Source organism: Pelmatolapia mariae, linkage group LG22, assembly GCF_036321145.2.
Source record: "Pelmatolapia mariae isolate MD_Pm_ZW linkage group LG22, Pm_UMD_F_2, whole genome shotgun sequence".
NCBI lineage: Eukaryota > Metazoa > Chordata > Actinopteri > Cichliformes > Cichlidae > Pelmatolapia > Pelmatolapia mariae.
This window is the reverse complement of record NC_086245.2, coordinates 19,004,810-19,019,860: the sequence shown is the minus strand read 5'-3', so window position 1 is coordinate 19,019,860 and position 15,051 is coordinate 19,004,810. Positions and strand designations below refer to the sequence as shown.

General features: G+C 41.4%; 1 protein-coding gene across 1 annotated transcript; it reads left to right on the top strand.

The window, feature by feature from the left end:
- Nucleotides 1-6,702: 6,702 nt before the first annotated feature.
- si:ch211-199g17.2 (uncharacterized) lies at nucleotides 6,703-14,778 on the top strand. The gene is made up of 13 exons (XM_065470932.1): nucleotides 6,703-6,952; nucleotides 8,767-8,800; nucleotides 8,880-8,957; nucleotides 9,045-9,187; nucleotides 9,288-9,410; nucleotides 9,500-9,557; nucleotides 9,700-9,861; nucleotides 10,000-10,050; nucleotides 10,431-10,567; nucleotides 10,683-10,799; nucleotides 10,940-10,997; nucleotides 12,581-12,646; nucleotides 12,724-14,778. Exons 2-13 carry the CDS (start codon nucleotides 8,791-8,793, stop codon nucleotides 13,875-13,877), a joined length of 2,157 nt encoding a protein of 718 aa, XP_065327004.1. The 5' UTR covers nucleotides 6,703-6,952; nucleotides 8,767-8,790; the 3' UTR covers nucleotides 13,878-14,778.
- Nucleotides 14,779-15,051: the final 273 nt, after the last annotated feature.

The following is a 15,051-nucleotide window of genomic DNA, read 5'->3' as shown; positions in this document are numbered from 1 at the left end:
AGCACCTGCCAAAAGCTCTTGACCACGGAGCCACAGCTCTTTAATAAGCACAAATGCAATTGTGTATAAAAGATTAAAATCATTTTCATAACAAATGTTTTTCCCCAGATTGCCAATATGTTTTGCTCATGTCAATTACAGTCTGAGAGCTTCAAACTACTTATCAACCCAATATGAAAGCTGCAGATTTTATTATATCCAAAGCATTTTGTCTGACCCCACACCATCCCTTGGGCTGTGCCCTTAGACTGGTACCAGCTGGTCTAAACAGCCCCCCTCTTGTTTGCTGAAACCTTTTTGCTTTGTCTCCACAGCATTTGTGGAAGACACAAGGTCATCCTTCTCATGAGATAACACTAAAGTCTGTGCACGGCTCCTTCTGGCTTTGTTTTTAAAGATATGTTAGTACAGGGGCGATTCTAGGATCAGAGCTTCGGGGATGCTGAGAACCCAGAGAGCTGCCCAGCAGGCAAGATAAACTTTACTCGTCACGATGAGACTTCTTCCCTGTCTCTGTCAGTCCCCGCATCCTTAAATGTCTCCAGTTATCCTGAGTTCTCTCTGACTGTCTCCTGGGTGCATTTAAACCCCTGCTCCTCCCCGTCATCGTCGTCTGTTGTCTTCGTCTCCGTTATCAGTCATCATAATTTTACCATCTCTGTGCAAGTCTGCAAATTTCTTTATTAAATCATAAGATTCTTAAATTCATGAAGTCTCTCTGTGCCTGGGTCCTCATCACAAAACATGACATCACTGTTTTGTACATTTTAACACAATTTAATCCCCACATTTGTGAAAGAAAAGCAAAACACTTTTAAAAAAAAAGTCTGTAACAAAACCATCAAATCTGATAAAGGTTATTTAAATAATCTTAAAAGACTACTACTGCAAAAGAAGAATGGATTGGAATAAAAAAAATACTAGGATAATACATATCCTAACTTTAATTACTGAGGGAGAATAATGAATGATGCTCATAGTGAGTAAGAAGTAAACTGAGTGCATTTTTTGGATAGAGATTCACTTTTAATGTGTATGTATAATATAATACAGATACATAAAAAAAATACACTCCAAAAATAGAAGTGTTATGTATGTGTGTGTCAAAAGGTGACCCTGTCACCTAAACAAAAGGCTCTTATACAGACAGATATAGATGTGTTTACCATACCATATATCAGAAAGAGAAGGTGCGACCTCTCTCATGACCTTAGGATGTGTGTGGTATGCCAGGACACTGTGGAAAAGGAGTGAACGTACTCCTCTTTTATGGTACACAGAGTCTTTGCAGACTACTAAGGATCAGACATTCTATCTGTGAGAGTTGATATTTTTTATATTGTCATTTATGCTTAGAAATATATAATCATTTGTATGCTGATAAAATATCTTATCCTTATTAGATCTGATAGGATTCTGTGTGCACTTGTGTACCATGAGATAAGAGGAAGCTGCCTCGACATTATAATTTCCTTTATATAAAGCTTTAGAAACCAGACTGTTCTGTTCTAAAAAAAGTGCGAGACTTCACACCTTTAAATGTTCATTTGAGACATGAACTACTGCAAGTTCCTGTTTTTATAGTTTAGCGAGACGCTTACTTCTGTTTTCTGCATGCCTTTTCTCCATACCTCATACACACACATTAAGTTCATTGAAAGGTCGTATGTCTATGTATGGTATGGCTGAAAACACACACCCCCCCACACACACACAGAATACAGACATTGATGCAGATATGCCTGCTTGAGAATGTCACGTGTATTTGTAATTGCATATTCATGTATGTGACAATAAAAAGGGCTGTAGTGACGGAGTCAGTCGAAGTTGGCCGAGTTCAAGTGAAGGGATCTTTTCCTCGACCTGGGCTGACTTCCCTCATGAGCCACAAAACACGGAGAGCGCCTTCTTGTTGTGTTTTGCCGTGCAGTTGATGGTCTTGCGTTCCAGCGGGGTTTGTGCCTAGATAAACCCAACACTATCATTATACAATCGATTATATATCTCTAAGCATATATCATTATATGTTTCTAAGTACAAATGACAAAAATATAACCCTAACAAGAAGAGTCCTTGAAATGTACAAATGTGCAAAATATTAATAAAAAAAATTATTAAAATGGAGGCAACTTTGCCTATGGTACAATGTATGAAAAGATCTTTACTGCAGATACTGCTATGGCTCGGCAGATTTTTTCTTTTTTTTTAACCTATGTGACTTTTCATTTTAGTAACAGATTGTAAGTTTGTGTTGTAAGATTTATGAGTTTCATGCTTGGTACTTGGGAGAGCTTGACATTTTCTCAGGTGGTACACACTGTAAAAAGTTTGAGAAACACTGATAACGTAAGTGTATGTGTGCTTTTGGAAAACATTTAAAGCTGCTGTACAGAATCTTTGAAACAAGCTAGCTTAAAACATTTTTGGAATATAAAGAGAGCACTCTGCTTCTCTTTACAGCTCCTCACTCCACCAGGGCACTGTTTGGCACTTTCTGATAGTGCGCAAATGTGGTGCATGTACTACAGCAGTCATAAAGACAACTAGATGGTCCAAAAGTTGGCCTAATTATTATTGGCTGTGGTTTTAGTAGTTTTGGCTGAACCACATTAAAATATATCAATAATTTTAATCTCCCCAATCAATGATAATGTTATGTTGGAATGTTGTTAAAGAGGGTCAAAAATGTTTCAAACCAGTTTGTTTTGCAGATTCCTTATAGCAGCTTTAATATAGGGAGGACACAACTTCCAGATTGTATAAGTAAAATTTGTTTTTGTTTTTTTCTTTGTCAGTTTAACAGTTTCTGTTTTGCCTGTCACTATTCCCTGTCTGTTTTCTTACCTGGTTCTTCCTGACCTTGTATTTTCTCCTGACGTTCCCCTCTTTCCTCTCTCCCTCTTTGGACTGACAATCATACACAAATAGATTGTATTCAATTAGATGAAAAAATTACATTAATATGAAAAAAAAATACTATTAAGATCACTAATGAAAAAGTCTTCTCTCGGTGTACTTTCAACCAAAAGGCAAATAACCAAACCACATGTACATCTAATAAAAGATATAAATATTGAAACACTGATCCAACATTATCCTTTATTGATGGATCATTTGATCTTCCACTTTTACCTGAATGTGGCTCCTGTTTTTGAAAAAACTTCCTTATATCCATTATGAACCTGGCTGTCTCTGTACACACACACACACACACACACAACAGGAGTTATAAGGTTAATGGGCATCCAGTCAGTTAGCTAGTTAGTACCTTGGGTTTAATATCGTCACCTGACAAAATAACCAGCTTCTCTCGTTCCATTTCAAACAGGAGAGTGGTAACAACAGTAGGCTTCGGACAATTTTAAGTTTTAGATTTTAAATAGGCTGTATAAATTTCAGTGGGAGTAACAGGACGGTCAAATGTCACTGGTTTTACTACAAAGTATGACGGATTGTAGGATAGCAAACATCGTCGGAAAAGTCTAAGGCTTGGAAAGAAAAGTGTCTGGACTTCTTTAAGTTGCTTGAAGACATTTCTTGGGTGACTTCAACCATGTATCACTGGACAATACACTACCAACATTCAGACAATATGTGGACTGTCCCATCAGGGGAGAGAAAATTTTAGTCCTACTGTATGCTAATGTCAAGGATGCATACAGCTCCTCCTCCCTCCCCCCACTTGGTAGGTCAGATCATAACCTGATTCACCTCACCCCACGCTATGTGCCAATTGTGAGGAGGGAACCTGTGACCACGGGAAGCATTAGGAGGTGGACAGAGGAGGCCTTACAGGGCTGTTTCGAGGTGACCGACTGGGAAACACTCTGTGAGCCTCACGCCGAGGACATCAATGGGCTTACTGAGTGTATCACAGACTACATAACTTTCTGCACCGACTCCATTGTTCCAGCTCAGACTGTTCATTGTTACCCAAATAACAAGCCGTGGGTGACTAAGGACATCAAAGCCCTCCTCAACGACAAGAAGAGGGCTTTCAGAGGGGGCAATAAAGAGGAGGTGAGGAAGGTCCAGGTGTTACTAAAGGACAAGATCAGAGAGGCTAAGGACAATTACAGGAGGAAGCTGGAGTGGAATCTCCAGCAGAACAGCATGAGAGATGTGTGGAGGGGCATGAAGACCATCACTGGATTCAGGCCAACCAACAGCAGGGGAGCTGAGGGAGGAATAGATTCGACACTACAGTGTCTGCTCACACCCCCACAACCTCACCTGTAGTCAGCCTGAAATCCAGAGCCACACCACTGTGCCAGCCTCTCTCTTCACATGGCGCTGTTGCCTCCTGTGAGATTACTGACACCCCTCCCCCACCCATCACCTTCACTCAATACCAGGTTGAGATGCAAATGAGGAGACTTCACTCAGGCAAGTCTGCTGGACCAGACGGAGTGAGTCCCCGCGTCCTCAAGGCCTGTGCCCCCCAGCTGTGTGGAGTCTTTCATAAACTGTTTATGCTGAGTCTGAGTCTGCAGAGGGTACCAGTGATGTGGAAGACATCATGCCTCGCCTCTATTCCAAAGACGCCACGTCCCAGAGGCCCCCAGGATTACAGGCCTGTGGCACTGACCTCCCACATCATGAAGACCCTGGAAAGGCTCATCCTGGACCAGCTGCGACCCATGGTCAGACCACATCTGGATCCCCTTCAATTTGCTTATCAGCCTTGTCTCGGAACAGAGGACGCCATCATCTACCTGATAAATCGTGTCTACACCCATCTGGGCCAGCCGGCGAGCACTGTGAGGGTCATGTTTTTTGACTTTTCCAGTGCTTTCAACACCATCAGGCCGACCCTCCTGGGTGATAAGTTAACAGCGATGCAGGTGGATGCTTCTCTGGTGTCCTGGATTGTTGATTACCTGACAGGAAGACCACAATATATATGTCTCCCACAGTGTGTGTCTGACAAGGTAATCAGCAACATAGGGGCACCACAGGAGACTGTCCTCTCCCCCTTGCTCTTCACCCTCTACACCACAGACTTCAGCCACTGCACAGAGACCTGCCATCTTCAGAAGTTTTCTGATGACTCCACGGTGGTTGTATGGGATGATGAGACAGAGTACCAGGCTGTGGTCGACTCCTTTGTCACGTGGTGTGAGCAGAATCATCTGCAGCTCAACATGGCAAAGACCAAGGAATTAATAGTGGACTTCAGGAAGACCAGGAAACACTTGACCCCTGTTTCAATCCAGGGGGTCAGTGTTGACATTGTGGAGGACTATAAATACCTTGGAGTACACATTGACAATAAACTGGACTGGGCTAAAAACACCACAGCACTTCACAGGAAGGGCCAGAGTCGTCTCTATTTTTTGAGGCGACTGAGGTCCTTCAACATCTGCCAGAAAATGCTCAGGATTTTCTATGAGTCTGTTGTGGCCAGTGCGATCCTCTATGCTGTTGCATGCTGGGGGAGCAGGCTGAGGGTCACATATGCCAACAGACTCGATAAAATGATTCGTAAGGCCAGTAATGTTGTGGGGATGGAGCTGGACTCCCTCAAGGTGGTGTCGGAGAGGCGGATGTTGTCCAAGATAAAAACAATGTTGGATAACACCTCCCACCCACTCCATGACATGCTGGTCAGTCACAGGAGCACGTTCAGTGAAAGACTGAGATTACCACTGAACGACACAGGAAATCATTCCTGCCTGTGGCCATCTCCCTGTACAACTCATCCACTTAACACACTGTTTACTGCAACAGCTACACCCTTCTTGCACATGTTCTTTTTCAGCTATTTATTAATAAGTGACTTTTATGTATATATATGCCTGTATATGTTGTGCTATTCTTAGTTAGTGTATTGTCTGTCTTTGTTAATGTTTGTTTATAATGGAGCACTGTAACGAAAAATAATTTCCCCTAGGGATCAATAAAGTATTCTGATTCTGATGGTTTTTATAATTTTAGTACACACAAACAGCAAATATTGTCAAAAAAAGTAAGAAATCTTTGGGGGTGCTTTGATTCATTTCTACAAAAATGGGCTAAAAACGCCCCTGTATTAGCAGTTTCTCTACATCCTCACAGATGCAGTAACTCTACATATTACACACATCATAGTGCATGCTGATTGACTGCTAATATTTCAAGTTTCAGGTGGATGAAATAATGGAAAGCATGGAAATAAAACAATAGCCAACTGAAAATTGGGTATTAATGTATGTAGGCTCAAAGGAAAAATAACAAGAAAGCTAATATAAGTTACAAATAAAGATTTCTCAAAGACTCATATTGAACAAATTGTACATTAGTCTTCAGTTTGGGATAATAAAGTCTTGTATTTCCTCAAGCAGCTTGAAAAATCTTTCATCCTTTCACTGCTGTTTCTGTCTGTGTGCTGGGAACAGACAGGACAAAAAGGACGTGTCGGCCTTGTGATAAAAGATTATGACTGGAAGATGAGTTGAATTCAGTCTGAAGGGGTGTGCAGTTATAAGCAAATGCATTACAAACTGCTGATGCACATAGGTGGATCGGCAATAATGAAATGAGGAGAGTTGTGGCACAACTGGTCTTCCATAGACCTTGAAGCACAGCTACTCCCTCTCTTGGCCAGCTCTCTGGAGGCAAGGGTGTTTGAAACAATACTGTGAAGTCACAAACTTCAAGATACCTCAACGAGGAAACAAGCAGGAGAGCCCTAACTTTCTGACATCAACTGCCTGCAGCAGGATCAGCGTGTCTTTCATTTTTTTTTACCTTTAAAGAATGAACAGATTAGACAAATCATGGGGGTGAAGCAGGTTAGATGAGATTGCTTGGCGTTCATTATAATAGTGGGTGTGGCATAGACCACATTACCACCCAGCCTAATAGCGGACGGAACAATAAACATGTGACGCTACGCTGTCTTACCACTACCAGCGTCGTTTGAATCCACGGTTAAAGCTCACTGCAGCTGTGAGACCCTCCAGCTCAACAGGTAAGCACCCAACCTACCTGTTTCAGCATACTGCGGTATTAGACACCACGGAGAAACTTTGTTATCCAGAAAGTAGCGGCTCCGGGGTTTGTTTAATGTTCCTGCTCACGTTCCTCCCAAAGTTAAATTAGTTCATTAGTTAAAACGGACTTTTTTTTAGTCAACTCTGAGACAAGTTACAGCAACAAATCCTCTGATATTTTGTGAAATATGTGGACCTTTGTTTTGCGTCCTGTCCAGGACCGCAGGGTGCTGCTTTAACAGACTGGCATGCAGCGCCACCTGATGGTGACAGTGTAATTGCAGCTGCATATTTCAAGGAGTTTTACAAAACTTCTGAATTTAGAATTATTTCGAGTTTTATACACAGTCACCCTCTCAATTTTTAGAGGCTCAAAAGTAACCGAACTAACTCAAATAAGGATTGTTTTTAATACTTGGATGAAAATCTTGTGTTTGATGTTTTTAACCCATGGGCATCATCAGGTGCTTTACTGCAGCCACCTCCACTTACTGGTTAAGATCAGTTGACTTGTGTGGAGTTGTGTTATAGTGTGATAGTATTAGCTTGCTGCATTATATAGATTAATAATATTATCTAGCTGCATTGCAGTATGAGAGTATTATCTTAGAGTCAGGCCTTTGTGCAAAGACAGCCTTCTGTGTGTAGCTGTAGGAGAAAAATAGTCAGAGAGAGAAAACAGCATTTACAGGAAATGCTGCAGAAAAAGCAGCACTAACAGCTGTCTAACACATTTGGATAAGTATAGAGTGGAAAGCAGAACTAGAAAGGGAAGCTTAAGGTGCCTAAAGAGTTCATTTAAAAGCCACCTACATAGATAAGAAATGAGGGTATGTGCAGGGAAACAAAAGTTGGGGAGGATAACCATGCAAGGAAGTGTTTTTATTGAAACTGCGCATGAATAATGGGGCAACAAGCAAAAAGCAGGTGTGAAAGGAGGAAATCTGGTAAGAAATACTATATATGTAACAGACTGAGGGAGCACCCCTCGGATCTGCAGGAGGCTTCACGCTGTGCGCATCTCCCATGAACATGGTGAATTATGAATTGTTGGATTGAAGCGTTCTGTCTCGAGTTGTTTCTTTTACCGGGTCAGAATCCAAGAGTTGGGGAGGGACAATCGGTCTGACACTTGCCTTAGCTGTGTTAGCTGTTTCTTTGTTTTGAAAGGTCAGGTTACTTTTGCAGCGTGCTTGGGTTCAATATTTATTTGGACTGTGAAGCATGGTCCACATTTAGCAGCATCTGAGCAGAAAGTGTAGCCCGTGAGCTGTTTCCCCCGTGAGCATCTGAAAAGTGTGGACTAGAGTTTGGCTACCGTCAAACTGAAAACGAGCGGAAATTTTTTTTTTTAGTGAAAAAGTCAAATCCACTTGTTTAAACTTTCATGCTTTAATTTCAGTTGTGAATAAAATATAGGTTTATAACATTGGCAAATCAATGCATTTTTATTTATATTTTACTAATAAAAAAAACTCATTATGCTTAAAAACTTGTGTGTATTTACAGCATCCAGAGTTTTTTGAATTGGGTTTGTAATTTGTTCCCATTCCCTTAGTTGAATCTATAAAAATGCCAATGATAACACACCTCGATTGGCAAAAATAGTATTTTTGTACCAACAAGGAGATTCCCAAAGAGCGATTAGCCAACACACACACACACACACACACACACACTGTGGGAATCCCCCTCCCTACCAGGAGACATCTCCCGTGTCTCTACCATAACTCTGCATGAGGTGAACAAACCAGCATTGCTTTGAAACTTAAACTCCATCTTGGGTTTTCAGGTGGTGTTTTTCTACAGTTGCAGCATGCAGCCAGGTAAGTCATGTCTTCTACTAACTGTATGTAAACCTGCTGCATATAGCCCATTCTTTTTCTGTAATTCCTCCATTTGTAGGTGTTTTAAGAAGAAGCCAGCTGCTGGATTCTCTGAAGGCGTACCTGAGCAACAAGGGGAGACTACAACCCATAATAGGTGTGCCGCAGCAAATCCCACTTTTAGTGTGTAAACTGTTCTTTATTCAGTGTGTGCTGAAGTAATGTGCTTTTAATGTGCACTTAGGCTTGGGCTGCATTACAGAATGTGTGAAGGCTGGCTCGTGGAGCACAGAAGCGCTGTACGTGTGTGGGGCATGCGTGTGTCGCCTCAGTAAGGCTGACATGCGTAACCACATACTGGGAAGTCTCCACAGATTCAACTACATTGTAAGTAGTACTGGAGAAGGCTTGATGACAGCAGATCATGTGCTGCGATGGATTTTACTAACAGATTATGGTTTGTTTGTTTGTTGTTGTTTTTTAACAGAAAACCCGGCATCCTCACTTGGTATCTAAATGGCAGGAGAGCTCCGACCTGTCCAAGCTGGCGTGGCCGCTGATGGAGATGGCCAAGAAGCTTGAGGAAAAAGAGGGACCGGGAGACATCCAGGTCTGTTGCTTTTATTGTGTATGCTTTCTTGTAGTCATAAACTGCAAATTATTGTGGATGCTCATATGTTTTTGCACCTTCATATGTAGTTGTTAGAGATTGAAGATGGTGTATACCAGAGGATGGAAACATCCAGTGAAAATGACGGTCAGTAAATGTTTGACTGTTTTTTCCCCGTCTCACTGTCTTCTCTTGATTACTCTCACTTTTTATGTTTTTGGCAATTTTTCTGCACGCACGTGATTATTTTTCCCTTCATAAGTATCTTTTTATCTCTCTGATACTGCAGCAGTAACTCTCATAGGTTCCTTAAGAGATGCACAGGGTGAAACTGAGAGTTATCCAGAGACTACAGCTTTGCACTATCCCACCGAATCCCAGAGGACTGTAGTGTTTGCACAGAACCAGCCCACGTGGTCCAAGAAATCCTTCAAGGCTGACACAAACTCAGGCAAGATCTCCATGCACACTAACAAGCCAGCACCGCAGCTGATACATGCAAACTTTGATCCTTCTGTTAAGTCAGAGGTCTACTTAGTCAACCCATTCACATCCCAGTTGGATTCTCCCGAACCCTTTGTGTTTTCAGAGCACATCAGCAGCTTTCCTGATGACTACGCAGGAACCAAGACTCTCATTGGTGAGAACACACAAAGAATGGCACCAATAGAGTTAAAAAACAAATAATTAAAAAAAAGGCCTTGAAGTTGCACAGTTGTGGCGGACTGCAAACTCTTTCATGTGCCTCTCCAGTAAAGTTTCTCGTCTCACAGTCCAACTCCACAGTCTCGAACCCCAGCTGGTGATCGTAGTCCATGTTCTGCTTTGAAACAAACATGAACTGTCTTTTTCCCATGAAATGGAAATGTTCTTTATTTTTTGTGTATGGATTACACAAGCTACTCAGTGTACTCCCGTCTCCAGCTACTCATCCATCTTCTAAAACGTGCCAGAAAAGAGATTTATTTTCTAAAATGTCTAACTGTTGGTTTAAAAAGCTGTTTCTCATGTTTTCAACAGGTCTCGACTGTGTGGCCGAGTATAGAAGTGAAGATGGCTGCTCGTACTGTTTCTTATGCCACTGCTGCCGCATCAAATCCAACAAGAAGGACATCACTGAACACCTGACCAGCCCCTCACACCTCATCAACTACTTGGTCTGTTTGTTCTGGATCAGTTATCAGAATGGACTATAGCAAACGTTCTTTAGTATTATGCATGCAAAAAGCGAGGTAAGTATAGTTTAAAGTTAGTGAATATACATTTTTATAGATGGAAACTCATCCTGAGGAGGTGGAGGAGGTGACTGCGGAGCTTAAAGACAAACCTCACCTTCTTCAGTCTCTGGCAAAGAAAGTGGAGCAAGAAACGGGCCGAGGAGAGTTGAAGGTATCCTTTTTTTCTTTGCAGCACAGAATTTCCTGCTGGGATTCTGCGCATGTGACGTGACTCTCAGTGTCTTTTCCCCCCAGTCTTGGTTTCACCTGTACTTGTCTGTCCTTTAGTTTATAAACCTCTCTTGTTCTCAGGTAGTACATGTTCCAGAAAACCTTTGTGCGCTACTCACTGGCAAAAGTTACCACTGGTGTAAGTATAGGTTATTTTTCTTTTGCTTAGCCATAAACCGTTCACTTAATTTTCTACATCTCTGCTCTTGTAAGTATAACATTTACCTGTCTCCTTTTTTTTTTTTGATAGCAGGTCTGTGATAGATCAAACCACTGCAAAAAACAGGCTTTTTTTCTGACGTGTCATTATTGAAACAGGTAAAAAGGCAGGACAAAATAGAAATGCCGTAGAGTTGTTCTACAGGCACATGCGTGCGCGTGCGTGTGTGTGTGTGTGTGTGTGTGTGTGTGTGTGTCCTGCCGCTGACCAAAAGGGTCATAAAAGCAGGAAGCAACATCCTTGGTCATAAAGAGGGTAATCTCCCCCACACCCAATGTATGGTTCACCCTGGATAACACAGTGAAGCCATACAAATGGCAGGAAGCTTACCAAACATCAAACAGACCTTCACAAGGATGTGCCTGTGATAAAACACTACAGCCCCCACCCCCGAACCTCGAGAGGCTGGGGAGGGGGACATAGGAATTCCTTTCATCACAGTTTCATAACAATTCACTTTAACAGGTACCCAATCAGTGATTTGTTGAAAGTGTTATACTCTAAATACAGTTGTGGTCAGAAACTTTTTAAGGAGGAAAAAAAAAGAAGGTTACATCCACTCATCCTGGGCATAAATATCATGGCAATTCTGGGCTTTTAATGATTTCTTTGAACTGTTCTTTTTCCAGGGTGGAATGATTGAGTGATTAATTCTATAAGTTTGTTTAAATCTGTTTGTTTCCTGGCACGGCTTTTAAGTGTAGTCCACAAATTTACAAATTGGTTGAGGTCGGCACTTCGGGAAGGCCATTCCAGCAGCTTAATATTAGCCTGCTTTATCCATCCCCAAAACCAATTTTTATTAAATTTTTGAACCATTATATTATTGGCACATCTAATTGTGTTCAATTTGAACCATCTAGCTGTTAATTTGAGGTGAAGTTGAAATATTTGCTACCACCACAATACTTGAAAGTTGGTGCCATGCTCTCAGGTTTGAAAACCTCACCTTTATAGCTGCAAACAGCTCAATCTTTCTGACCATAAAACGTTTTGGTTTTATGTTCAGCTTGACGGTGTGAATTTTTGGAGCACAGGTTTCTTTCTTGCAGTATAAACCTGTGGACCATGAATATGGTGTTCCTGGGTCATTCCTGAAAATCCCAAACAATTTAAAAATGTCAAAAGACGTCGTGGAACCTTTACCACCACTTATTTAAAAATGTAAGCGAGTGTTTGTATACTTGTACAACTGTATACTTATGTGTACAGTTATGCTATAACTGGATTTTTACAGAGAAGTGTAACTTTTATGCCTTCTGAATTTTGCTTGAATCACATTTTGTCAGTGTGTGTCTTTGGCATTCACCATACAGGGTCAAATTTCTCACTTTAGCTGGAGTGTGTCCTTTGTTCAGTGCAGTTTCCCACTTGTCAGGGATGTCAGCTCTCTAGATTTGCTTGTATTCATTAATGCCCACTTGAATACATTTTTTTCACTCAGTGTTCCTTGCATTTCTTTATTTTTTGTATGCCACTGTATTGTTTTGGATATTTTCCAGGCATAAAGATGCTGCAATCTGGATGGAAAGGTGCTGATATTAAAAAAAAGGAAATAGACGCCAAAGGTGTGTATCTTTGCAAGCTAGAGTTCACACTTTCTTAGCAAACTGCTTTTAACTTATTCCTTTTCTTTATGTTTAAGGGCTGAGCATGAACCAGACATCCGCTGAAGGCATGTCAGAGAAATGCACTTTAATGAAGTCAAAGAGGAAGAAAAGAGTAAAAGCAAAGAGGGACACTGTTTTTAATGTCAGCCTGCCTATTACCGAAGGTTTATTACTGCTGAAGAGGATGCCTTTCAGCAGGAACAGCCTCCCTCCATCAGCTACATCACCTCCCTTTAATTTAGATCTCATGTCCTCCCCGGGGTCAGAGATTGTGGAGTTAGACTGTGATGGTATGTCATCTGAATTCAACCATGCAGAAACCTCTCCACTACAGCACAACCCCTGTGATGGAGGTCCAGAGACTGGTGGGTACACGCCAGAAGGAAACTTTACAACCCCCCATTTTCAAAACAGAGATGGTTATGTCCGTGACGGTGTGCACGTCAGTCAGTCTGAAGACATAACGGGGAGAAACGACTATGTTTACTGGAAAATAAGGGAGAACAGGCATCATGGCGGCCAAGAAAAGTCAGCCGAGATATCTTATAAAAAGTGCGAAAATGAAGAGATGAATAATGAAACAGTGTTTGCTGCTGTGCCATCTTCCTCTAACTCTTCCTACGGACATAGGGAGTGTTGGACTGAGCAGGGGTATAAGCCAGCTGCAGAGGATAAGAATGGAACAAGAGAGCAGGGTTTGAGAGAAGAAGCACACAAAGACCTCAGCATAGACGCTGCTCCACATTATTACCAACAACACTTTCAGAATCCGCACATGCCGTGCGATAATGCAAGTCTTCAGACGGGCAGTGTAAGTGGGTATCATGATGTGTGGGGTCATCTGGGTCCTTATATAAATAGTGCTGGTGTGAACATGCTAACTCACTCAGTAGATCCCTGTGTGTACAGCGGCAGCATTGCACAGTACACAGCGCTCACCAATGACTGTGCCCAGGCAGCTTCACACAATTATGGGATACCGACTACAGCTTATGAAGCCAGCCAAGGACAGCGTTGGTGGATGTCTTACCCCAGCTACAACACTGGCCCTCTGGCAAACCCTGGCCAGCACTTTCTACCTCCGGTCTGCAGCAGTGGTACGGACTGGAGTCTAACACACTCTTATGCCTTCACCCAACCTTATAAACCTCAGTGTGCTGCGTCCCACACTGATCTGTATTTCAGCTGAATCAAATCACATTTGGATGGTCCAGTGGGGGATTTACTTGCAATGTGACATTTTTTTTTTTATTATAGTTCTGCTGATTTCTGTAATGAATGGGAGCCTGCTGATGGAGGTGCAGTAATATAAGCAGTGTCGGTATTTTTTTTGTCTGCTGGGACTTTTAGGTTTAAACTTTGTGGAGACTGAAAGTCAAAGAGCACCAGTGAGGTGAAACAGCACTCCCTATCCACTAATCCACTCTTTATAAGAGAAGTAGAAGTAGAAGATACTGGGCATTTAAATAGAATTTAAATAGAACTCACTTGTGTATTTCCAAGTTCACATTCAGCCTGATAGAGTGATACTGAGAAATGTGCTCAGTAAACACTAAACAGCTGACTGTGTGTGTATTTTTATTCTTTTATTGTGTTTCTTATGAAGTTGTTCAAACTGGCTATTTGTTTTCTGTTTTTGACCGTTACAGCAGGTTTTGTTTTTTGTTTTTTTTAATCTACATTTATGCATTTTTAACTCCAGAAAACAAGACAAATGTGTGAAACATCACATTAGGTTTAAGTGGATTCACTGTATTTTTTAGGAGAAATATTGAGATATGTTTGACTGGTTTTATGAAATTAAAAAACAGTTTTGTTTTTTTGTTTTTTAAAACTGTTCTGACCGTGCGGCTGATTTCTTTTTTTCTTTTTTTGCACCAGTAAAGTTTGAACTTTAACCAAATGTGTGACCAAATATCATTTTTCTTGCAGGTTCAAACAAGAGTTTATTGTTATTTTTCCTTTCAAGCAGTCACGGTAGGTTATGTAATATCCTGTGGCATAATACTCGCAAACTTGCTCAAATTCAGCGAGGAAACACGAACTTTGTCCACAAAGTGATTAATGCATATCACTGTAAAGAGCCAGTCTTACTGAAAATATTAAAAACACTTTAATGGTTCTGTGTTTGCTTTGGAGTAAGTTTGACTCTGTAATACGCCCATTATTCAATACCTTGCAGAATCACGTTTACCAGCAATAATGTAGTGGCTTTCTGTGCAAGCTCATCGTTTCAGTTCTTTGAGGTCTTGTGGTGCAACTTTGCAAACCTAAGCTGTGCTGCCGTGTTCTTTTCTCCTGGCAACCATTTCAAACAAGCCACATTTGTTCGGTCTTTCTGAAATTGTACATTTTCTTTGCAG

Excerpts from the sequence above, each read along its gene's own strand:
- si:ch211-199g17.2 (XM_065470932.1), top strand. Across the intron at positions 9,188-9,287 it reads TCCACAGATTCAACTACATT|AAAACCCGGCATCCTCACTT; the intron begins GTAAGTAGTACT and ends GTTTTTTAACAG. Across the intron at positions 9,558-9,699 it reads AACATCCAGTGAAAATGACG|CAGTAACTCTCATAGGTTCC; the intron begins GTCAGTAAATGT and ends CTGATACTGCAG.